The sequence below is a fragment of the Anabrus simplex genome, chromosome 1, assembly GCF_040414725.1.
Source record: "Anabrus simplex isolate iqAnaSimp1 chromosome 1, ASM4041472v1, whole genome shotgun sequence".
Classification (NCBI taxonomy): Eukaryota; Metazoa; Arthropoda; class Insecta; order Orthoptera; family Tettigoniidae; genus Anabrus; species Anabrus simplex.
In genome coordinates this window covers 625,410,797-625,437,733 of record NC_090265.1, presented here as the reverse complement: position 1 = coordinate 625,437,733, position 26,937 = coordinate 625,410,797, and the positions used below count along the sequence as shown (strand labels likewise).

At 39.3% G+C, this 26,937-nt stretch overlaps 1 protein-coding gene across 2 annotated transcripts in view; it reads right to left on the bottom strand.

Moving 5' to 3' along the window:
• The window catches only part of LOC136871180 (X-linked retinitis pigmentosa GTPase regulator), a 151,595-nt gene that overhangs the window by 64,954 nt on the left and 59,704 nt on the right, over window positions 1–26,937 (bottom strand). For both annotated transcript variants that reach the window (XM_067144963.2, XM_067144964.2), the window contains exons 8-11: window positions 25,919–26,077; window positions 25,528–25,652; window positions 24,152–24,253; window positions 19,525–19,734 (exon numbers count right to left, since the gene is read on the bottom strand). In XM_067144963.2, the coding sequence (XP_067001064.1) occupies window positions 19,525–19,734; window positions 24,152–24,253; window positions 25,528–25,652; window positions 25,919–26,077 (596 nt within the window). The remainder of the gene's footprint in view (window positions 1–19,524; window positions 19,735–24,151; window positions 24,254–25,527; window positions 25,653–25,918; window positions 26,078–26,937) is intronic.

The following is a 26,937-nucleotide window of genomic DNA, read 5'->3' as shown; positions in this document are numbered from 1 at the left end:
AACCAAAAGAAGAGAAGGAATGTGGATATTATTCTGAGGGATGCCAAAGTCTATCCCACTATGGCATCGAGGAAGAGAAAGGGAACTGGAATTGATAAGATTTCTGGGGATGTATTAAAGGCTATGTGTTAGAATATTGTACCATATATGAAGTACATATTTGATTACTGTAGGATTCCAACAAGATATAGCAAACATTTTAGATTCAGGAGGTCAAATGGCCTGTATTGCTATTGACCTATCCAAGGCCTTTGACAAGGTAGATCATACAAGATTACTGATGAAAATGAGGGCTATTGGAATAGACAAAAAAACTGAATGAATGGGTGGCTAAATTTATAGAAACAGAACACAGAGAATTAGAGTAGGAGAAGCACTGTCTGATCCTGTAGTGATTAAGAGGGGGTTCCTGCAAGGCTGTGTTATTGGATTCTGTGTTTTCTTATATATATGTACTAGCAGTTACCCGTGGCTTTGCTCGCGTGGATTTCGTCATAAAAGTAATCGTTCCTCAGTACTGTACTAAGACATTATCTGAAAATCCCTAAAGTATAAAAACTCAGTGAAGAATTGCGTTTCATTTACCCTAGAAAGTCTTTTTAAACCACGTTTGTTCTATTGCCTTTTGGAGTTAAGATGCGACTTAGAACTGTAGGTGTGAGAAATAGTCTTCTCTCAAGTCGAAAAACAAAGTTTATTATTAAAGGAGATTCCAAATACCTATTTCCACGTCAGTAACATCTTCAGTTTTTGAGATATAAGTATCCCCATAAAAATCATTCAACCCTTATCAGTCCTACCTCCAAACCACCTAAGTCGATTTTACAAAAACTAAAAAAAATACATCTTTCTTTATTTTTAAAGGAGATTCCAAATACCAATTTTCACATTTATAACATCTTCTTCCTTGTAAAAAATAATTTAACTAATGTCTCAATTATTCCCTCCATGTGGATTTTCCGAAAGCAAAAGAATCCTGTTTCTTTATTTTTAAAGGAGATTCCAAATACCAATTTTCACGTCTGCAATAGCTTTAATTTTTGAAATAAAAGTATCCTCATACAAAGAATTCAACTAATTTTTCAATTCTTTCACCCCCTTAAGTGGATTTTCCGAAAAAAAATAATAATACATATTTCTTTAGTTTTAAAGGAGACTCCAAATACCAATTTTCATGCCTGTAAAAATCAATTTTTGAGATAACAGCATCCTAATAAAACGAATTCCACTCCCTTTTCAGTCCTTTTTACCCCCTCTCTTAAGTGTTTATTTCCAGAAACAAAAAATATGTGGTCCTTTGCTTTTTAAAATAGATTTAAAACACCAATTTTTCACGTCTGTAACATGTTAAATTTCTGAGTTGTGCTGTTGCTATGCTCATTTTAAAAATTCATACCCTTTTTCAGTTCCCCTTAAGCGGACTTTCTGAAAACAAATCACCTGTGTTTCTTTACTTTCACAGGACATTCCAAATACCAATTTTCACGTGTGTAAAATGTTACCTTTCTGAGAAATACTGTAGATATATATAGTCTTTTAAAAAACTCACCCCCTTTCTCAATGCCATTCACCCCCATTAAACTGGATTTTCCAAAAATAAAAAATGTGTTTATTTTTAAAGAAGATTCCAAATACCAATTTTCATGTCTGTAACATAAGTATCCTCGTAAAAAGTATTCAACCTCTTTTTAACCTCTTTTCACCGCATCCCCCTTAAAAGGAATTTCCGAAAACAAAAATATACGTGTTTCCTTATTTTTAAAGGAGATACCAAATACTAATATTCACGCCTTTAAACTGTTAAGTTTTTGAGATCTAGATACTCATTCTAAAAATTTGCTCCCCTGTTCACCCGCTTAGCCGCGGAATATCCAAAAATCCTTGTAACATAAATTTAACATCCAAAATTTCATTTCTTTATGTCCAGTAGTTTTGGCTCGGCGATGATGAATCAGTCAGTCAGTCAGTCATGACAGTCATTTTATATACTGTACGATCCCGCCGTATGTGTGTCATACCTTATAGTTTTCTTTCCCAAACAGTAAGTCATAATATGTTTACCATACCTATTGGGAACGAACTTTGACTTAAACGGCATTCAGAGTGTCGCAGTTCATCTCAGCTACCCCAAAGACTATTAATTTGTCACTAATATAGTCATTTTCGGATTTTTAAGTTTCACCCCCTTCCTTTAGGGGTGCTAGGGGTTTCTTGCCCCTACAGTAATTTTTCCAGATAGTAAGTTATATGAGTATCAAATTTGGTTGAGAGCTATGATGGAACATACACACATTCACCCATAATCTCTGTAATTTGTAACATTTTCTCACCTTCTCGCCCCCTGTGCTATGGGGACAGAACTTGGACTTTTCATTTTTATATAATTATATAGAAGATAAAAGCAAAAATAAGTTTTAAGAAACACGTCATAATCTTCACATACTGTTGGGTAGACAACCCGTTGATCAGACTTGTCTTGAGGTTTGCTTATCTTCCCCTATTTCCTTTTTCACCCCTTAGTGCTGAACTACCAATCAGATTTCATTCAAACCACTTCATAATCCCCCTCAGATGTAATAAGAACAAACTGTGAAAATTTCAGCAAAATTGGTCCATTAGTTTTTGAGTCTATTCACGTCAAATATACCAACATCCAATTTTATATATAAGAAGATAAATGACGTATGTAAGGAAGTGGAATCATAAATAAGGCTTTTTTCGGATAATGTTATACTGTATTGAGTAAAAAATGAGCTACAGGATTGTGAGCAACGGCAAAAGACATCGACAAAGTTGTGAGACGGACAGCAGACAATGGTATGATGGTAAATGGGATGAAAAGTCAGGCTCTAAGTTTCACAAAGAAGAGAAGTCCTCTCAGTTTTAATTACTGTGGTCATGGGATGACAGTAATTCATGGGGATAGTTGCCTCTATGGATCAGTGGTAGAGTGTTGGCCTCCGGGTCCCAAGGTAGCAGGTTCAAACCCGGCAGAGGTAGTCAGATCTTTGAAGGGCGGAAAAAAAGTTCATTCGACATTCCATGTCGTACGTTGTCGGCATGCAACAGATCTCTTGTGACACATTTGGTGTTTATCCAACAAAATTAATTAAAACTCAGCCATAGACGCCCAAGAGAGAATCAGTTTACTCTGTCTGTCTAGAATAAAACAGAACATCAAAATTGACTAACAGACAGCTAGAAGGCATCAGATTAAAATGTCTGCACATGGTAGCTGAGGCTATACGATTATTATTATTGTACCGGGCGGTACACCTCTACACCGTTTATTTAAAAGTTGCGCCAGTTGAAACTCCTCTTCTGGAGGAAGGTTGAACTTTATCTATTCTATTAATTCTCTACCTTCTCAGAAGATGTCACCACGTGGAAAATTTTGAGTTTTTGAACTGTGTCACTTTTGATGTGTTTTTGTTTCGCTTGAAGTAAGAAGTGTGAACTTTCTCTTCTAGAGGACACTACTGAAGATCAACAATAGCGCACCCTAGTGCGGAGTCAAAGAACTATTTTGTTGGAGAAATTTTTATTTCAAAAGTTTGTTTCTTGTTAAATTTCTTTCTGTTATTGTTTAAGTTGGCTGTATACCCCTCTTTTTCCCCTTGTTTTAGATTTATCCAATCCCGAATTTCTTTTAGTAATTTCTGACCAATCTGGTGTATCTTCCCCCAACTTGTATCTGTTGCGGGGTCCTATCCAATAAAAACATTGTGGGCGGGTGTTTTCATTCCCCTAACGCCTAGAAACTTCCGCGAGAGTATATAAACTGCTGATTTTGGGGTCTCCGGGCCACTTCTGTTCCATCGTTCAGTGTATTAAGTACATAGCAGGAGGCGGGAAGCGCCTCTTTCTTCTTCAGCCGTTCAACACCAGGTAATGGCCTATTAATGACTTCTTTTCTTGCTAGGTCGGCAGTTTAACACTCGCGGCGGGTTCGAAGCATTTCCATCATGTAACCTTTTCCTAAAATGTAATTACTCTTTTCATCTTTTTCTTGTAAAGCTACATATTGGGATAGAGAGTGCTAACCCTCTCGAGCTCCCACTCACATTTGTTTTGAGGTGAACTTATTTTCTCAAACTATTCTTCGTTTATGTAATGTAAAGTGTTCTTCTCTAAGTCACCTCTGTAGTATGGGATTAGCCCTTGCGTTAGCGGCCCAGAGCCAGATTAGGTTTTAAAAACAAAGTGTATTAGGAGTGCAAGATCGCCTCCTCTCAAATTGTTATTTTAGAGGTCATGTAATCAACCTTCTTTTCATGTAATAGACCTCCGTAGGTTGGGTATTTTACCCCTGTGAATACGTCCTTAGAGGACAGCTTGAAGGTAGAGTTTGGTGTGGCCTTGTGATAGGCTTACAATTTTGAGAGCGGATCGCTCTTTGAAATTTGTTTCTGTATGCCTCGTGCAGGCTTTATGTGTAATGTTTGGAGCCAGTGCTCCTGGGCATGAATGGGGTTTTCTGCCCCTTGGTTAAAATTTTTTTTTTGGAGTAAGGCGGGGCTGATTGCCCAAGAGTTATGAAGTAAGGGCACTGAGCCCGAATCCAGTAATATTGTACCTACTTTTTTGCTACTCTGTACCTGTTATGATTGTTATCTCTTGTTTTTGAAAAGAAAATATAACCTAGTTAAATTTTAAATTAATTTTACATTGCACGTTAATTTCGTAGCTTGAAACCCATTCACACCCGCACCTTCTTTCACCTCTACCTACCACGGATATCTCCGTAACAAGTGGTAGCAGAGCGTGGTTGAATGGGTCTCAATTTAGCCCCTTTTGACGGCTAAACATTGCTTTGATTCGAACTCTAACAATTTTCTCAGTTGCTGGAATTTTTTGAGTTTTTCAAAATTGTTCTGTCATCATGCCCGGCCCTCGCGATGTTCTCCTCCTTAACTACTTGCGCAAAGAGGAGTTGATATACTAGTTAACTATCAGAAATGTGCAATCTGGAGGCACGGTTGCAATCGACACCAACAAGCTTAGAGAGTCCCTTGATTTGCCCATTTCCATCCCCAATTTGGGAGAGAAAGAAATTGATGACTCTCTTTCCACGATCGTCGAGAATATTACTGGGCTAGCATCTGTAGTCAGCTTTTTTGATGAAAACGATCCGTCTCCTAATCAAATTAAGCGTGTGCAAGGCAGGCTGTATCACTTTGCAAATAGAGTTAATGATCTGTTGTCTCTAAAGGTGAATGACGTTCAGAGGAAGGACGCTAATACGCTCCTTGAAACTATTTCTGAATTGTCTAATAAGGTCACTCAATTGCTAACCGGCGAAGTTCCTCCCAAAACTGATCAACCCGCCACGGTGAATGTAGGTAACGAGGAAGAGCCTCCTCAGGGAGAAGTCAATAGGATAACCGTTGCTGCTCAAACTATCTCTGCCCCATCGAACAACGAATCTGAACGCCGTGCGTCATTGGGTAACATCCGCTCTGAATTAACTTCTTTGCCATTGAAACCTTTAACGACTATGTCACCTGGGTTCAGTAGCTTGCCTCATCCATTGGCAATGTTGCTTAGAGGTATCTCTAAGTTTTCCGTCAACACCACCAGTGATGTAATTTCATTTTTAAGATTTCTAGTGGAATTTCAGGATCATGCTCTTGTTTTTTCTCTTTCGCCATGTCAAATTTTGCAAATTATCTATCCGTATGCTATTGGTATTCTCTCTGATAAAATCATAAGAGCCATTGCCGAGCAATCATCTATTGAGGATTTCCATGCCCATTTGCTAGCTAACTTCATCCCGGCTAGGGCCAGGTCCTCCCTGATTCAGAAGTACTATTACCGTGTACAGCGCTTGGATGAAAACTTGGCTGATTTCATTCAAGATATCAAATTCTACACTAGGGTGTTTGCTCTGCACTTTCCTGAAGATCAGATTGTGCAGGCTATTGTAGAAGGTATTTCGCCATCCTACAGGTCATATTTGTGTTTCGCGGCGTGTCCGCAAACCTTCTCTGAACTTGAAGCATTGGCCGTCTCAGCGGAAGGAGTTAGATACGCCGATTCTTTGCGTGTCGCGAAAGAACCCCCGCCTTCCTTTAGTAACACTCGGCCTCCACCTCGCCGACCAGTCAATCCCCGTAAATGTTATGCTTGCGGGTCGCCTGACCATCTGCGGAATAAGTGTCCTCTGATCAAGTCAAGTGGGACAAGGAATGGAGCAGGGTCATCACAAGGCTGTTTTAAGTGTGGGGCCTTCTCACATATCGCCAAGAATTGCCCAAACTCAAATAGCACCCCCTCCTGCTCAACTTCTGGTGCAAATTCCAGCTATGCCAATAATAAAAAGTGACTAGTGGCGTCGGCTGAGCCGACTAATCCATCTTCCCGAGACTTAGCCCCTAGTAAACAGGTTGTAAATGCAGAGAACGACCAGCCTTCAAATTCATCTTTTGAATGCCCTAAAGAGTGTCTTAGGATTGCGGCGGATACCCCCGCACCTGTTCCTTTTCTTAAGATTGAGTTAAATAACGAGCCTATAACAGCTCTCTTAGATTCAGGCAGTGTTTGTTCCATTATTTCGGCTGATTGGTATTCTAAATTGAAATCTGTTTGTAAACTCCCTGACTATGACTCATCTCCTGTTAAATATGTTTCGGCTAATTCATCTCCATTAGAAATTCTAGGTTCCTTACATGTCAAAATTCGGGTTTTTAAATTTACATGGAAGATCAAATTGTTTGTGGCCAAGCGTTTGTCTTGCCCCATCATATTGGGAGCGGACTTCATTTCTCACACTGGTCTTGTGCTCGATCTCCAGAGTAGGTCGTGCACATTCAAATTTGCGTCCAATTGTAGAATTCCCTTGTTAAAGTGTAATTCTGTATCATGTTCATCTATTTCGCCTACCCAGGATGAGATGTTGTTAGACCTTAGACATCTACCTGAGGAGCAGGCTGATAGTATTCGGAAACTGTGTCAGTCGTTTCCCGAGGTGTTCTCTGATACTCTTGGTGTTACTGACCTTATTGAATACAAAATTGAGGTCACGGATTCGATTCCTGTCCGTTTTCCACCGTATAGGCTATCTCCACCTAAAATGAAGGCTCTGAAAGAAATCATCGATCAGATGTTGAAGGATGGTATTATTAGGCCCTCTAAGTCAGCGTATTCTTCGCCTATTTTTCTAGTCCCGAAACCCCAAGGAGGCTTCAGGCCTGTCATTGATTACAGGGCTCTCAATCGGAAGGTGGTGTTGCAATCTGTGCCCCTTCCCGACCTTCATTCTTGTTTTTCATGGTTTCGTAAGGCCAAGTTCTTCACGATCTTGGATTTGAACCAGGCCTACAACCAAATTCCCCTTGCCGAAGAGTCTAAACATCTTACAGCGTTTGCCACGGACTGGAATTTATATGAATACAACCGCGTGCCTTTCGGGCTCCCCACGGGGGCAGCTGTGCTCACTAGGCTACTAGATAGGGTCTTTTCCGACATCAAATTTGAGTACTTATATCACTACTTGGATGATGTCGTCGTATTTTCCGAAACCTTTGAAGAACATCTAGATCATCTGCGAGAAGTTCTCAATCGCCTTCGTAAGGCTGGGTTAACTGTTAAGTTGTCCAAGGTTGCCTTTGCTAAGCCCTCTATGTCATTCCTAGGGCATATTGTGTCACCTGATGGTGTAGCAGTCGATCATTCTAGAACACAGGCCATCCGTGATTTTAAACCTCCCAAGGACATTAAAGGTATCGCCAGGTTCATTGGCATGGTGAATTTCTTCAGGAAGTTCATTCCTAATTTTGCTAATAGAGCGGCGCCCTTAAATCTTCTCCGTAGGAAAGGCATCAAATTCGAGTGGGGACCGTCTCAACAAGCCGCTTTTGAAGACCTTAAATTAGCTCTCTGTAATGCCCCTGTACTTGCTATGCCTGATTTCTCGAAGAAATTCATCGTCCAAACCGACGCGTCGTCGTCGGCGGTAGCTGCAGTCCTTCTTCAAGAGACTGAACTAGGGAGGCGCCCCATCGCCTATGCATCTAGGACTCTCTCGGCTCAAGAAGCAAAGTACTCCATATATGAGCTTGAAGGTTTGGCAGTTTTATTTGCCCTAGAAAAGTTCCGTCTCTATCTGGAACATGTCAAATTCGACTTGGAGACAGATAATCAAGCCTTAAGCTGGGTCTTAGGTAGGCCGCGTCGTACTGGTCGTATAGCCCGTTGGGCCATCCGTATTTCTGCCTTCCAATTCGATGTACGACATATCAGAGGTACTGAAAATGTTGTTGCTGATGGACTCAGCCGTATGTTTTCTAACGACGTCGAGACCCATGAACCTGTCGACAGTTCATCACCTTCCGAGTCCATACTATCTGAGGTTAATGCCATCCTAACAGATGCTCCCATGCTCTTTAGGGATATCGAGAAATACCAACGTGAAGATCCGACGCTGGGTCCGATAATGGAAACCCTTTCTTCTGGGGAACAGGTCGTCCCTTATGTTCTGAGGAATGGTGTTTTATGTTGCCCATCGAGGCATGATAAGATGATGAAGGTTGTCGTGCCAGCGGTTCTTGTGCCTATGATCTTCAAGTATTATCATGAGACCCCATTAGGAGGGCATCTTGGAATCTTTAAAACCCGTGAAAAAATTCGTGAAATGTTCATTTGGAAAGGTATGGACCGTGAAATCCGTGAACTTGTAAAAGCTTGTAAATCTTGTTTGCTTAGTAAACCCACCATGTCCACCAAGGTAGGCCTTTTGTCTTCGCATCAAGCGTCGCGCCCCATGGAACGCCTGTATATCGATTATGTAGGACCCTTCCCCCAGTCAAAGGGTAATGCTAACAAGTTCATCTTTGTGTGCGTAGATGGCTTTACTAGATTTTCTTGGTTATTTCCGACTAAGCTGGCTACCGCTCAGTCCACCATTACTTGCCTAAATTCTATTTTTGCTTCTTTTGGTCCGTGCCAATACATTGTATCTGATAATGCTAAAGCTTTTACATCAAATCTGTTTCGTAAATTCTGTTTTGACTTGTCCATCTCGCATGTAACTACATCTGCTTATTACCCTCAACCATCTCTGGCTGAACGGGTTAACCGTAATCTCAGGTCCGCACTTATTGCCTATCATCATGAAGATCATTCTAGGTGGGACACGTCCCTGCATTGGTTAGCTTTTGCTTTGAATTCGGCGGTTCATGAATCACACAAATTTACTCCAGCTTCTTTGATGTTTAAGTTCGTTCCCAACACGCCGCTCTCTAACCTCTGGTCTCTGAATGACATTCTGCCCGAGACAATAGATCCGGACAACATTAAAGATCTTTGGAAGAAGGCTAAAGCCAATCTTAAAGTGTCTCATGAAAAGGTTAGGGAAAGGTATGATCGTGGACGGAGACCCACCACTTTGAAGGTAGGTGACCAGGTTATGGTCAAGAATTTTGTTCCCGCGGGCAAGCTTGCCCCCAGATTTCATGGGCCTTGTATCATTCTCGATTTTCTTACGCCGGTTACCTTATTGCTAAGTAATCCAGCCACCGAGAGGATATTTAGAGTTCACCTGTCCCAGGTGAAACCGGTGTAATTTCTGTGTTAACTTGCTTCATATTATTTTGAAAGGATATGAAGGTTATATTTTTTTTTTGAGTTTCACTTTTAAGGCATTCTGCCCCTTCTGTAATATTTTGGTTTTAGATGTAAGCCTTGTGTAAAACCTGCCCCGACCCGTTAAACTGCCATCCTGTTCTTGCCACGGCCATTACCACGCTCCCGTCTCCTGCTCCACCTTACACTGTGGCTTCATAATAGTAAATGCCATGGATATCTACACGCCGCTGGCCCCTCAACCTCTCCACAAGCCTGTACCCTCAAAGAAGATGATAGTCCAACACAATTCTGCCGCCTAGCTTTAATGTTTCAGCGCCCCCGCAGCCGCGCAGCGCCGTGCAGCGACTGGGGAGGGGGATGGGCCCCCTCCTCTCCAGCGAGGACGACATGTGCACGGCGAGCCGGAGCTCTCCTCCCGGCCAAGGCTGATGTGCGGCGCACGACCTGCTACATGCCCGCAGCCTGTATCTGTTCACCGCGGGCGCGGCGTACTTCAACACCTCTGCTCCCCTCATAGTGCGGGCGAGCGGTATCTCAGGGTACTTGAGGGGTCCGAGCGGCCTCCGTTGGACGCAAGCTGCAACGGCCGGTCTGGCCATCCGACTCAATCTACATCAACTACATGGACAGTCACCATAAGCAATAACTACACTTGGGAATTCAACAACAATATTTGGTGGACATTGCAAAATTTTTCTTCACCTTTAAGTATTAAAAGTTTATCTTCAGAAATTCAAATTCTACAAACATAAAGACTTTCATTCACCTGCAACAACAACATTTTGAAACTGAATTAAGAAATCTTGTAAATGCTTCTGCTATCTATCTTCGTATCAACATCATTACTTGGACTTTGTTTCAAACTGATTTCATGTGTCACCCCTGGAGGAACTTTTGGGGGGGGAGGTCTGTACCGGGCGGTACACCTCTACACCGTTTATTTAAAAGTTGCGCCAGTTGAAACTCCTCTTCTGGAGGAAGGTTGAACTTTATCTATTCTATTAATTCTCTACCTTCTCAGAAGACGTCACCACGTGGAAAATTTTGAGTTTTTGAACTGTGTCACTTTTGATGTGTTTTTGTTTCGCTTGAAGTAAGAAGTGTGAACTTTCTCTTCTAGAGGACACTACTGAAGATCAACAATAGCGCACCCTAGTGCGGAGTCAAAGAACTATTTTGTTGGAGAAATTTTTATTTCAAAAGTTTGTTTCTTGTTAAATTTCTTTCTGTTATTGTTTAAGTTGGCTGTATACCCCTCTTTTTCCCCTTGTTTTAGATTTATCCAATCCCGAATTTCTTTTAGTAATTTCTGACCAATCTGGTGTATCTTCCCCCAACTTGTATCTGTTGCGGGGTCCTATCCAATAAAAACATTGTGGGCGGGTGTTTTCATTCCCCTAACGCCTAGAAACTTCCGCGAGAGTATATAAACTGCTGATTTTGGGGTCTCCGGGCCACTTCTGTTCCATCGTTCAGTGTATTAAGTACATAGCAGGAGGCGGGAAGCGCCTCTTTCTTCTTCAGCCGTTCAACACCAGGTAATGGCCTATTAATGACTTCTTTTCTTGCTAGGTCGGCAGTTTAACACTCGCGGCGGGTTCGAAGCATTTCCATCATGTAACCTTTTCCTAAAATGTAATTACTCTTTTCATCTTTTTCTTGTAAAGCTACATATTGGGATAGAGAGTGCTAACCCTCTCGAGCTCCCACTCACATTTGTTTTGAGGTGAACTTATTTTCTCAAACTATTCTTCGTTTATGTAATGTAAAGTGTTCTTCTCTAAGTCACCTCTGTAGTATGGGATTAGCCCTTGCGTTAGCGGCCCAGAGCCAGATTAGGTTTTAAAAACAAAGTGTATTAGGAGTGCAAGATCGCCTCCTCTCAAATTGTTATTTTAGAGGTCATGTAATCAACCTTCTTTTCATGTAATAGACCTCCGTAGGTTGGGTATTTTACCCCTGTGAATACGTCCTTAGAGGACAGCTTGAAGGTAGAGTTTGGTGTGGCCTTGTGATAGGCTTACAATTTTGAGAGCGGATCGCTCTTTGAAATTTGTTTCTGTATGCCTCGTGCAGGCTTTATGTGTAATGTTTGGAGCCAGTGCTCCTGGGCATGAATGGGGTTTTCTGCCCCTTGGTTAAAATTTTTTTTTTGGAGTAAGGCGGGGCTGATTGCCCAAGAGTTATGAAGTAAGGGCACTGAGCCCGAATCCAGTAATATTGTACCTACTTTTTTGCTACTCTGTACCTGTTATGATTGTTATCTCTTGTTTTTGAAAAGAAAATATAACCTAGTTAAATTTTAAATTAATTTTACATTGCACGTTAATTTCGTAGCTTGAAACCCATTCACACCCGCACCTTCTTTCACCTCTACCTACCACGGATATCTCCGTAACAATTATTATTATTATTATTATTATTATTATTATTATTATTATTCATGGGGGTCAATGTAAGAACCTAGATATTAATATAAGAAAAGATCTTCATTGGGGTAATCACATAAACAGGAGTGTAAATAAAGGTTACAGATCTCTTCATATGGTTATGAGAGTATTTACGGGTTGTAGAAAGGATGTAAAGGTGAAGGTGTGTAAGGTGATGAAGACAAAAAATACTTGACAGTCATAAAACTATTATTTTTTGGCTCATACTCTATAAATTATCTCTCCATTTTGCATGATTTGTGCCTGCTTTCAGTAAAAATATTTTGTGTGAGTTCTTTTAGCAGAAGTTTGTGAGCCTCCGTGACTCAGGCGGGACCATGCTGGCCTCTCACTGCTGGGTTCCGTGGTTCAAATTCCAGTCACTCCATGTGTGATTTGTGCTGGACAAAGAGGAGGCGGGACAGATTTTCCTCTGGGTACTCCGGTTTTCTCTGTCATCTTTCATTCCAGCAACACTCTCCAATATTATATCATTTCATATGTCAGTCATTAATCATTGCCCCAGAGGAGTGCGTCAGGATACAAAGTACTTCTGGAATGTGGCATGTGCTAAATTCTTTCAATTTTGGAAGGGGCCTTCTGCCGAGGACCCCACTCTATTACTATTGTTATGTGCCAGCCCAGTGGTAGCTCTTTTCGGTACTTCCAGGAAGGGGCTGGTAACTCAGACAACCTGGAATTTCCCAGCCGGCCTGTGGGGTGGGGCTGGCCTTTCCGTGTATTGTTCTCGGCGGCTGGCTTACCTGTGAGTTCCTTGGAGAATGTACTGTGTGTAATTCTGTGGACTGAGGATCGCCGTGAGCCAGCGAGGAAGTGTGCTATCGCGAGTACGAGGATAAATGGACCTGGGTTAATGTTCGCTGTTGTACAATCCTGCTGTTGAATACCGTTGAGCTGTTTAATCGTTCTTTGCATGGGACCGTGTGAAGTACATCTGTGGAGCTGAACCAATGAACAGTCGTCGTGTGTTGTATAGCCAGTGGCACTGTGTTCAAATCCAGCTGTCTACGCACAGCAGCTGTATGAGTTGATTGACTGGACTTGGGGAAGTGAAAGTGAGGCTTAAGCGTCTGCAGGTAGACGAGCGGGCTGGACCTCCTACTGTGTGTACAGAAGAGAGATTTTTTTTTTGCTAGGGGCTTTACGTCGCTCCGACACAGATAGGTCTTATGGCGACGAAAGAGAGATTTGTAAAGAGACCTGTAATTAGTAAGTGTGGTCATTTACAGCTGGTTAGAATTGTGTGTGTTTAACACATTGAACATGATGCCAGAGCATTGCTCGAGCTCCGTCATTTACTGCCGTATACGGTGCCAGAGTGGCGGTCGGGCTTGGTTTCTTAACTAATAAATAATCGATTGCTAGAAATACGTCCATGTCTCTTCCCATAAACATGAATGACAACATTACAGTACCGCATACTGCTGCTAAATGGGAGCACTGACCTTCGCTGAGTAGAATACGAATGCTCGTTTTGAAGAGTAGCAAGAATGTATTCCGCACGCTTTGCTTTCCCGCTCATTGCTACAATGGCATCACGTTGTGTTGACTCGCTCAGCGATAGTGCTATAGAAACCCTAATAAACTGTAATTCAGGATCCGAACTGGATGACAGTGATGATGATTAAGGATCCATCAGTTATTCAGGTAAAGATACATACACAATTATAACGACAATATCAAAATATAAACAGAAATCCGCCAGTGGCATATATTCTGTTCATCAGCTAGCTTGTAACTGAATTCCGACTTACGGTTTTGATATATTTTGGTATACGGTACTTGTTATTTTTCAGGTAATGAATATAATGATTATGAGGTTCTGGATTTCGCTGAGCAGTTCGTCAGGCAATTTCAACCTTCAAGGCGACAGTCTGCATCTGCTTACAACTGGACAGAGGAAGATAGCAAACAATCTCTTCCCGATTTTCACGGACGTAATGGTGTGAACACTAATATAAATAGTGAGAATTCTGTGTTTGATTGGTTTTCTGTGTTTTTCGGTGCAGACATAATAAAATCTATAAAAACTGAAACTAACAGATATGCTGCTGTGAGTATTGCAGAAATGCGGCGAGCTGAAACACTGAAGCCGAGTTTTACCTGGAATAAGTGGACCACAGTGAAATTATTTGAACTGTATTATTTTATCGGCATAGTGCTTCATATGTGTATTGTGAAATTGCCAAAACTAAGTGATTACTGGAGTAATCATCCTGTAATTCAAACCTCTTTCTCTAGGAAGTTACTGAGCAGGGATCGATTCTTTCAAATTCTAAATATGCTGCACGTAAACAATAATGACACCTTTATACCCAGAAATAAGCCTGGTTATGATCCATTGTATAAAATACGCCCATTTTATGATATTTTAGTTGCAAAATGCCGAACTTAATTCTACCCAGAATGTATCTTGACAATTTATGAAGGCCTGTGTCCATTTCGAGGCAGAATTTAGCTTTGTGTGTATATGAAAAACAAACCGCATAAATACAGGATCAAATTTTACATGATTGCTGATGTCAAATCCGGCTATGTAGTAAACATGAAAATGTACTTGGGAAGCGCCGGAAACAAGGACAATTCCATGACAACATTGGTTCGTGAACTTTGCAGCAATCTATTAGGGCAACGTCATGTCATCTATATGGACAGATTTTACACAAGCCCGGCGTTATTTTATGAGCTATGGAAGGACGAAAACCCTTGCGGTGGGTACCGTAATGAAAAATAGAAGGGGCTTCCAAAAGATCTCATGAATTTCCAACTGAAGAAAGGAGAATTTTCATTCCGTAGAAGTGATCATTCATTTGTTTTGTTTGAAGTGGAGGGATACGCATGATGTGTATATGTTATCGATAGCACATAGTGTTTCGGCTTCGACAGTCAAGGTAAAATCTAGATTTGGTACAATGGAAAAAGTGAAACCAGACGTTGTCTTAGATTACAATGAAAACAATCCTGGTGTGGACCACAACGACCAGCTACTAGCTTACTATCCATTTGGTAGAAAAACTTTGAAGTGGTAGAAGAATGTATTTTTTCATCTCTTCACTATGGAACTGGTCAATTCCTTCATTCTGTACAAGAAATCGAGAGATAACAATAAGATTTGTCATCTGAATGACTACATGAAGGCTCTTTCAGCTGCATTTGCGGAGAAAGGAGGAGAGGAATTTCAGAATGATTCTGTACAAAAAATCGAGAGATAACAATAAGATTTGTCATCTGAATGACTACATGAAAGCTCTTTCAGCTGCATTTGCGGAGAAAGGAGAAGAGGAATTTCAGAATGATCTGCCGTCGCCACCATCATCTATCAACCGTCTCGAAGCTTGCTATTTACTAACGAAAATACCATCAACAGAACATAAGGCAAGACCTACAAGAGTGTGTGAAGTGTGCTCAGAAACATCACTAAAAGAGAATGGAAAACGATCTAGGAAAGAGACGTGATGGTATTGTGAAAGCTGCAATACGCCTCTCTGTTTACCTAAATGTTTTGAACTTTATCACACAAAGTCAAAATTTTGTTAACTGGGACTGTAAGAAAAGATTATATTGTCAAATAAACATCCTTTTTTCTCTCATTTAATGTACTAAAGTAAAAATAATAAATGTTAAATGTAAATATGAAAAAAATATTACAAACATGAACTGAAATTTAAAAAGAAAAAGTTAAAAAAACGTCAGAAATATTTTGGCCCCTTTTCATATTCCGGTGCAAAAAATTAAAAAATTAAATAAGATCAGTGCTGAGACAGATAATTATAGTTTCAAATACAACAAGAACAATTCATTTATCTCATTTATAAAGCCTCAAAGTATGGCTAAAATGCTCAGTATAAAGTAGTTAACAGGTTACAAATATACCAGTGTTCAATGTGTTAAGTATGTGTGTGTGCATTTATTGGGTCATACTGAAATAAATTAGAGTAAGGAAACAGATGGGATTTTATTTGTATAGTACAATTAGAGTATGGTTCTAGTGTATGGGACCCTCACCAGGAATACTTCATACAAAAACTCAAAAAGATTCAAAAGAAAGCAGCATGATTTTTTTCTGGGTGACTTCTGACAAAAGAGTAGTGTTAAAAAACTACTGCAAATTTTGGGCTGGGAAGACGTGGAAGTAAGGACATGAACAGCTCAACTAAGCGGAATGTTGATACATTTGACCATAATAGGTAGGCCTACTATGTACTGTCTTGTATAATGGAATATTTCAAGCTGTCAGCAGAGACATGGATAGGACTGATATTAGTTATATGATGTTATACTGTATGGAGTAATAAATGAGCTACGGGATTGTGAGCAACTGCAAAAGCACCTCAACAAAGTTGTGAGAAAGACAGCAGGCAACGGTATGATGGTAAATGGAGTGAAAAGTCAGATTATAAGCTTCAGTGAAGTTTTTAAAAGTAGGGAAGATCATAAAATGAAGTTGGAATTCAGAAGATCAAATTGGGGCAAATATGTGTTTATAGGAAGATGAATTAGGGATTGGAATAATTTATCAAAGGAGATGTTTGATACGTTTTCAAATACTTCAAAATCATTTAACTAAAGACTAGGAAAACAACTGTAGGGAATCTGCCACCTGGATGACAGCCCTAAATGCAGTTCAACAGTGTCTGACTGAAGAAGCAGAAGATGAAGATTACAGGTATCCCGAGACAAAAAATGAAGGGCTACTCCATATTTTCTTGTAGTGTACGTAGAATATGTGGAGAAAATCATATTCACGATAGTTTTAAAAAATTACTATGCAGTTGCAACTGCACTCTTGTTACGCTCAGAAATTTGGAAGAAATATCTCAAGTTTCAGTTTCATAATTAAGTCATCCCATTCACAATTTACAGCATAGCAGTTTTGTACAACTAAAAGAAAATGAAAAAAAAAAAAAAATTCCATAGCCTGCTTCCAGTCATTCGATCAGGTCAGAAATGGAATGAATGAAGCCCCATCTAGTGGCAAGGATAGGAATTGTGACGGCTGCCAAACCCTGATGCACTCCTCTGGGGCAATGATTAATGACTGACAGATGAAATGATATGATACTGGAGTGTGTTGCTGGAATGAAAGATGAAAGAGAAAGCCGGAGTACCCAGAGAAAAACCTGTCCTGCCTCCGCTTTGTCCAGCATACATCACACATGGAGTGACTGGAATTTGAACCATGGAACCCAGCAGGGGCTGGCGTGGTACCGCCTGAGTCACGAAGGCTCAAAAACTTCTGCTAAAAGAACTCACACAAAATATTTTTACTGAAAGCAGACACAAATCATGCAAAATGGAGAGATAATTTATAGAGTATGTGCCAAAAAGATAAAAGTTTTGTGATTGTCAAGTATTCTTTGTCTTCATCACCTTAAAATTTCATTGTGCCTACCTCCAATTGGAGGTTATTCTGATGCAAAGTACTTATGGAATGTGGCATGTGCTAAATTCTTTCAATTCTGGGAGGAGCCTTCCTGGTATTAATCTTTTCAGCAAAATTATGGTTGTAGACTGCTTTTTTGAACTGGAGTAGATCTTGAATAATTTCCTGTAGGATGCCAATTTCCTGAAGGTCTTTTTCTATTTCACTAAGCCAGTTGTACTTGACTTTCACTGAGGGAGTAAGTTTGAGAATCCTGCCATTGTTCATTCTGAGAATGTGGCCACAGAACTTTAATCGCCTTTTCCTGATGGTGTCTGTGACCTTTTCAGAATACTGATATTAAAGCTCCCAAGACTTCCGTTTCATCCAGATTCCATTATTATTATTATTATTATTATTATTATTATTATTAAACATAAACTTATACATGATTAATCTATTAATTAATCACCACTAAGGGATTTCAAAATCGTTCTCATATATACAATTTTCCAAGATGCACAAAACCACATTCCACTTGCAACAAAACCTGTTTACGTTAGTTACAAGCTACAGGTGAGATCTGGCTTAGTCCGAAAGAAGAAGGGGCATACAGAAGCCGTGACAATACTATGACAAGTTCAGTGAAAATTTTCGCATTTATTAAGGTGCCAAACACATATATTTTAACATTCAAATGGTGTCCTGCACTTGTTCATAATATCAGCCATTCAGTCAATAACCCAAGTTTATGCAATGTACACAGTTTTGTACATATACCTATAAAATACATGATATAAAAGTGATTGATAGAATCTAAGGCTGTTCTTATAGAATGAAATATGTCACACTGTTATTAATTGTTTTCTTTTTTTAGATATATTCTAGTGTATTCCTAAATTTTTAACTTGTGTTCAAAACATGGAAAAACTTAAATGTTATATTAACTAATACTGAAAAGAATGGCTTCCATTTTAATAAATTATTTTGAAAACCTTTTTAAAATAGCAATTATTCTGACAAATAAAGTACTAGTTATGGGAAATGTCTTTTCAACTCATCTAGCACTTTCAACGTCTCTCAACAGTGGTCTCTTCAATGAGGGTGGACGCTCACCCCTCTGATGAAATTGGAACATAAATGAAACTGTTGGGAACTGCACAGGAACAGATCTGGAAGAACTGGGATTAAGAGTCCATAACTGAAAATAGTGATTGATTATGTAAAGTTTGGTCTTGTGTTTGTACTTTTCTGTGTGTTCTAATCTCATTTCCTGTCTTTGACGTATATGTCTTTATCTAAATAAATGTGGTGAAGTCGTGTAACATAGACCAGTGTTAGACGAGGTCACCTATGAGCGCCAATCAGATTACGTGACCTGGTGGTTATGAAAATTTTAGTTGTCCCTGTCATATGACATGGCAGCACCTGTCAATCTGTACATAGCAGTTGACTGTCTGCAACTCAGTGCACTAGTTACAGTTAGCATCATCTATTCGACTTAATGTCTTTCAATCAACCTGTGAAGTGGTCACCTGATAATAGAGTTTGACAATGATACCCACGTTTATGAAATTCAATAGCATCCAACGATATGGGATGTTGCCTCAGATGATTAGTTACATAGGGAAAAGAAGAACTCATTTGGTTAATATATTTATCAATGAAGAAGAAGCATCAGGTGATGCACCATCAACTTTCATTGGCACTTGGCCTCATGACTTGGATGGTACGATTGGATAATTCCAGCAGAAGTATGAGCACCAAAGAGATAGCATGATGAAAAAATATGAAACTTTTGGGTCCATCAGTTTTTAAATGTGGACACACTGGATAAAATAAAATTGACACAATTTTTTGTGTTAGAATAGGATGTACCCAGAATTGCTAATTATTCCTTCTCTTCCTAACCAGAAACAGAAGGGAGTGTTTGTACTTCAACTGGACCCCTCTCCTATCTCGTGTCGCACCATCCAAGTGGTGAGGCCAAGTGGGTGGCACCTCCATGCAGCCCCATCCATCACCAGCTTAAGTATGTATCATTATCATCAGCACATAAGGGACAGAAAGCTAAGTGGTTTTCCACTTACTTAAAATACAGTGATGATTTGAAGAAAGATACATTACCGTATCATCCACATCCTCCTCACTCTCCTCATTTCCATTCATATCAACACTATCTATACTGTCCATCAGGTCTTCTTTGGAATGTACACTGTTGTGCTCCACTATAGTTGACATCCTGTCCTCATCTTCTGTTAGATTTGTGCTGTTGTTGTTGTTGAGGCTTGTAGGGGACACTATGGGAGGAAGTTGTGAATGACCAGCGAAGCCACTCTGTTGATTTAACACAACTAAATTAGATTAAAATAATGACAAAGTGAATCACCGTACTTGACTTAAAGTATGGAACATTCATTCAAAAAAGTGTTCTGAGAATTCTCAAACTATACATACTGTATATCAATATTTACATTTATAATCCTTTCTATTGACAACACATGGTTAATAAACTCTTTTACAAATGGTACAAAACTTTTGGAGGAATTACAAGACTGTACTCTACCATAAATTTTGAAACTCTTATATTCACGATTTTTTCCAACTGAGCTAATGAAGATAATGGTGGCAGCAGTGGTGGTGGCAGCAGCAATTATAATTATTATTTTCCAGAGGTTTAATGTCACATTAACTTATACAAATTTTTGACAACAGTAGGATGGAAAGGGCTAGAACCAGGAATGTAATGGCTGTGGTGTCAATTAAGATACAGCCCAAGCATTAGCCTGCTGTGAAAATGCTTAACCACAGAAAGCTATCTTTAGGGTTGCCCAAATGCATGGTTCAAACCAGCCATACCCATACGTGAAGTCAACTCAATATTATTAATATTATTTATTTCTTCTGGATTGTATCTACTAGGATGTACATGCAAGTTGTTGCCAAATAGATGTTTCTTTTTGTTTATGGTTAAGGTGGTGGCAGCACCAGTGGTGATTATTGTTTTCAAGGAAGGTATAAGATGAAATCATCCTCTACTACCTCTAATGAAAATGAAAAATTAAAAAAAAAAAGTAGCATTACATAATAATGTTATTTGCATTACATCCACAAATTACTTTTACGGTTTTCGGAGAGTAGCATTACATTTTCAAGAACGAAGGATTCAAGACAAGAAAGAAGGATGACTACAAAGTGCAGGAAAATCATTCTCTAGTCATTGCAAATCTAATACTGACAGGGTTGAATACAGTAGAAATCCGTTATAGCAAGAATTCATAACAGCAAAAAATTTACTCGCTATAACGGATTGTCGTTATATCCGATTTGTGTATAAAAGACGGAAAACCCTTCATGCACTTTAAAATTGGTATGAAACGGCAATCAGTTTGTTCAAAACTTGCGTTTTCGCAGATGATATCCACACTACGGCTTACTTGTTTGTTATTTTTCGTAATCCGATACTACGTGAAAGTGTATGTTTAATTTCATTCTGAAAAAAATATAGTTCCGTATTTCTCCGAATCCAAGATGAACCTCACTTTTTCCTTCAAAAAATTTAAATCTGGCTCAAAAGGAAGTTTGTAAAATCGTACAGGCCTACGCACTTTTAGACGCTGAACATTGACTTTCGTCACGCCGTATTTCATTCCTTTTTGCGGCTGCATAATTATTCTTTATTTCCGCGGGTTTAAGGGCCATTAACTTAACATTGGCATCATAATACCGAAGAGAACTCGTTGAAAATTTTCCGGCAATACCTATTCCATACGTCTCTACATTACAACGATCCATCAGGAAATTATTCTTGCTGTCTATAAAACTGTTACTTTTACGCAGCGTCAGCTACACGCACGTCTCGTTTGTCGGGTGCGGCCAAATTCAACGGCTAGCGATGTATAGGCCTAATCGCGAATGTTGAAAGTCAACGAACGAGTTTATTGCGCCACGGTATGGCCAACCGCCCTTGCGGGTTTGTGCACATACCTCACAATTTCATCATTGACTTCTTTAAAGTGTCCTTGTTGTGGACCACTGAATGCATTTTTTGTACAGTACGCATTTTTTTTAGCTCTTTGTCTTCACGCTAACGCCAAATATTGGCTTTAGTTAGGCCTATGCCGTATTTTCTTGCGGCTGCACAATTATTCTACATTTCCGAGTGTTTAATAAACATTAACTTAAAATTGGCATTATAATATCGACTGGAACCCGTTGAAAATTTGCCGGCAATACCTTTTCCACGTATCTTTACAATACGACTATCCATCACGAAAATATTCCTGCTGTCTTTAAACCTTAATTTTACTAAACGTCAAGTACAATAGACGCGTTATGACTCTGCCACTGAGTAGCCTTGGCTTTTCTAAGAATTCGAAGGGTCGCATGTTTTGATGCCATTCTGCAGATTTGAGAAACACACAGGCACTGTACACTGTACAACCGGTAGCGACGTGTAGTAAAGAAGCGGTCGTCAAAGAGTTCTGTGCGCGTGTGAAAAGAAGCAGCGTGGTTACCACAGTAGTTGCCAGTTGTATCCATTATCTTACTGTAAGGCCGCGAATGCAACAACTCTAGAGTTTTCGCATGAAATTCTGAGGGGAAAAAAAAAAGTCTTGGATTCGGAGAAATACGGCATCACTCCAGAGATTTCTGTGGCAAACACCTCAGCTTTCTTCTTCAAACAGCGTCACCTAACCTAACCGTATATGTAGCCTATCATGAAAACATATTTGAAACGCATGTAGAGAAATAACCTGCTCGCGAAAAATTTACATGTAAATAGCAGTAACTAGACGCGAGAAGATATGAAATATCCTCTGAAATCAGTGATGCACTCTGCCATATCTTGAGGTGTATGACATTCTTACGCAATTTCCGTATGTAACATTAAAATTAAGATATCGTTTATTCCGTCTTTATTTTTGCGAGTTAACAACTGCTATCGGCCACGTTATTTACGCATTTATTACGAAAACATGTTATCTTCCTTCATTTCGAATTTTCTTTAGAGAACAGCAGTCGATAGGTATTACTAATCAACTCCAATATCGCCTTTGAATGTCAACGAGAAAGCTCGCAAATGCACAAGTGAGAAAACTATACCGTACCGAAGATGATCGATCGCATTTTGTTGCAAACGTTTCAGTTTTCTTATTCAAACAGCGTCACGTATCCTATCTTAACCGTACTATACGTATGATGAAAACACACTTCAAGCGCCGGTAGATAAATTATACCTTTCTCGCTATAAATTTTCATAATAGCCTTTCCGTAATTTAACCAGACGCGACAAAATACAAACTAACCTATGAAATCAATTAAGCACTCTGCCATATCTCGAGGTGTATCCCATTCTTACTTAATTGCAGTATTTAGCCTCAAAATTAAGCGGTCGTTTAGTCAGCCTTAATTTTTAACGAGTTAACCGTTATTGGACATATTTACGCATTTATTACAAAAATATGTTCTCTTTCATTTCGAATTTTCTTTACGGAACAGCTGTCGACGGATATTACTAATCGACTCCGACATCGCCTTCGAATGTCGACGAGAGAAATCTCTAGTGCATGTAGCGAGGAAACGATGCCGAAGGTAATCGATCGCATGCAGTATCGCCGGGGTGCATAAATGTCGGTAGCGGGAAAAATCGCCGCGCTTAATCGCTCGTAATAACGGATGCGCCAGTGATATGGCTCTCGCTGTAACCGAAGGACGATACACAGGTTAATATAGGAATTTTGAAGGGACAGAAAAAAGTCGTCGCTATAACGGAGTTCTCGTTATAAGCCGTACTCGCTATACCGGACTTCTACTGTATTTATTAATTCGACCCTATCCCAAAAGAAGAACATCACTGTCAGCTGACACTGACCATGAAAGGCTACACCCATATACATCTAATTGGTTGATTAATTTTGTTGTATTATGAACAATAATCTAGATATTATAGTTCTTTTTATTTATTTATTTATTTATTTGTTTATTTACAAGTTGCTTTATGTCGTACTTACACAGATACGTCTTATGGCGATGATGGAATAGGAAAGGCCTAGGAGTGGGAAGGAAGCGGGCATGGCCTTAAGCAAGGTACAGCCCCAGCATTTGCCTGGTGTGAAAATGGAAAACCACAGAAAACCATCTTCAGGGCTGCAGACAGTGGGGTCCGAACCCATTATCTCCCGAATGCAAGCTCACAGTTGTACACCTTTAACCGCATGGCCAACTCGCCTGGTAAAAATAAATCACATAGAATGATATGTTATATATAAACATTAATTGTTTCACTTAGTCTTAAAAATCATAACTCCTGGAGGAGAAACCAAGTGCCTATAAAAGGCTAATGTACTGCTATTGTCATAAATGCATTTATACAACTAACTGTACATTAAAACCTTTTTTGTCCGCAAGACGTGTTGATAAGTTGTGTTGACATATTTAAATGTTGCGGAAAATAACGCTGATGGTCAGATGAGGTATTGCATTTGAATGTTAAGCTACTTAGATGGGGAGAACTCCTCTCAAATTAAGTGAAGAAAGTTCTTGAAGAAAAATCTAACTGGTAGAAAGGTGAGGAAAAACTTGGGGAAAATACATAATGTTGAATGGATTATTACATTAACAAGGAGGATTTCCCAGCTGGCAAGCAAGTGACTTCTAGTCCTTCATAAGCTTTTGCAATAGATAGGTTTTCTCCAAATAGTCCAAAAATCTCATGAAGGTTGATAACCTTAATACTTTCACAATGACTTACCACAGGATCTCCTTCGTATGCTAGGCTAACAGGCTCTAATTCTCCTTCATTTTCCATCATAAAATTAGCTAACACCATGGTATGACATCCACCACAGGCAACCTGAAACAGTTAATAAATATAATGTACAAAAACAACAATAAGTAACATCCAAAAACATTTTCAACAATATAAATAGTAATGAATACGAACACTACTTTTAAAGCCCGAGACAAATGCAGTCCAACAGATTAAGCATATAAGACATTAAAAAAATCATTTCACAAGCAAGAACATGTACACATTTGTTTCAACTCAGGCAGCAAACAAGGATGAAATCCTCCTCCGATATTGTACATTCTTTCTATTCAAATTAACAACAGTTAATACACTCTGATGACTTATCAATCCAACAGTATCCTGTTGAATAAGCAAATGCCTTAACTTTATAAATCTCACCCTAAAATATTCTAATATATCAAGCTGTTTTCCATTATAAGAGCGCAGACAAACAGACATTAAAAATAGTAATTCCAACTGAATGATAAGAACAAGGAAATGTTTCAAAATAACCTACATATAGAACCACATTCTTAATCACTGTAGATTACAAACATACAGTAATGTGCCATGGGAAAATCTATTTCTTTATGACGCAATGACGCAGGTAGCTCTTGTGGCAACAATGGGATAGGAAAGGGAAAGAAGCGATCATAGCCTTGGTTAGTTAAGATACAGCTTCAGCATTTGTATGGTATGAAAATTGGAAACCATCTTCAGGACTGTCAACAATGGGGTTTGAACCCATTAATTTCTGAACGCAAGCGGACAGCTACGTGACCCAAACAGCGTAGCTACTCGCTCAGTGGCAAAAATATTTCCCTGGTGTTCTCATTGTAAGTGGTGTGTCATGCATAGTTATAGAGGTAAGATATTTCTTCACTGGATGTTATTTTACTTCTCTTATTTTACAAAAAAGAAAATTTGGAATGATCTATTATCCCTAATGGACCTGAAGCGTAACAGTTACAGTGATAAGAAATAAACACATTTGCTACTTGTTTTCCTCCTGAAAAAGGATGAGATGTCAAACTTAACTGTAAATCTACAAATTCAACAATAAGATTATACGTCCATAAAATTCCTCCTTTAAGTCACATCTTTAGTTGCCTTCAACTTTAAAAATAAATATACCGGTATTAATAATCATTATAAATTGTATGAAAGCAGAAACAAGAGCAATTTTCCCAAAAATCATCCTCTCATATAACACTTGCAGGCACACACAAATGAAATACTCAGCAATGCTTACCAAAACAGGCAGAATACAGGCAGAAAATTATAACACAGAAGTGACGACACAAAACAACAATTATTTTGGTATAAATTGCTCTTACTCTCTTTACGATGAAATTTCTGAACTTTGGTACTTTGACTGGAAGGCTTTGTTTTGTAGCATCAATATCTTCATTGCACAGCTTCCCATATCTCCCTTCACCACACATGTACAGTTGGCCTTTATCTGTTAAATACAGTACACAAGACAGTTAGGGGAAAAAAGGAGAGCAAAGATCTTAAAATTCCTTTTAACATTATCTGGTTTAAGTTTTATTTTATTTACTAATTCAATTCATTTCATTATTTATATATGTTTTAAATTCTAAAATTAAGAGAGTTTACCAAGATGAAGACGGGAGGGAATGCTTAGGTATATAAAAGGAATGAAAGGAATATATAACACTTAATAATAAATAAATTTACTCCTCCAGACATATCTGGAAAATTTACCTGTTACGAAGGCTGAATGGTTCTCTCCACATATTACATCCATGATCACATGTCCAATAAGTTCAGTAACAACTGTAGGTAGAATGCTTTGTGGTATGTCTGCTCCAAGTCCCAACTGTCCACTGAAGTTATTACCAAATGCATACACTTTCCCACCCTCTGGAAAATCATACACTACTTAGTTACAGACACCGGATAGGACTGGGAATAAAAAGCACATGATGAAAAATTTCCCATTCACATCATATACCCAAAGAAGAATGCACAAAGATTTAACTGTGGTAGACCCTCTCATATCCAACCATTATTGATGTCACCAAAAAAGCACTTCATGATGAAGATAAGAACATCGGTAGATGCAGAGTAGGTCTCGGCTTGCAAGTGGCCATAGCTGGTCTGTGGTCCAACAGCTCTGTACTCTGACCGGCCAACCGAGCAGAGAAGGGGTGGCCACAGCTCTACCATGGCTCTACACCTCTGTATTTGGGAGATGGCAAAGGGCTGGATCTCATGCCTGGTCCCCACCATCGGGCGTCCTGAGAATGGTTTTCCATGGTTTTCCATTCTCCTGCAATGAGGTGAATGCCGGGACAGTTCCTAGTATAGACCACAGCTATCAACCCCCTCACCTTATCGAGCATCTCCTTCATTGTAACAAATCTCCCACCTGAGAGATAGCATTACCTTCTAAGAAGAGGCCCGCCTCTGTGAAAAAAGGAAGCATTCGAGGTCATGTAAAAATTCGCTGAACAACATCCAGCGGCAACATTTACGGACATGTTGTGGGTAAAGATATGGTCGCAAAATCAAGGATGTCTAATTTGAACAAAAGAAGTGAACTCACGTCTGCAAAGTAATTTTTATACAATAGGTACTGTACATTTTAATATTTTATCAGACATATTTTAAAGACCAATAGGTCTACAGCACTCCTTTTTCATGTTCATTACATTAAACATATGAAAATATTCTTTTAGCATGTATACTTGGGGACAAAACATGATGACCTTGCCTCATAC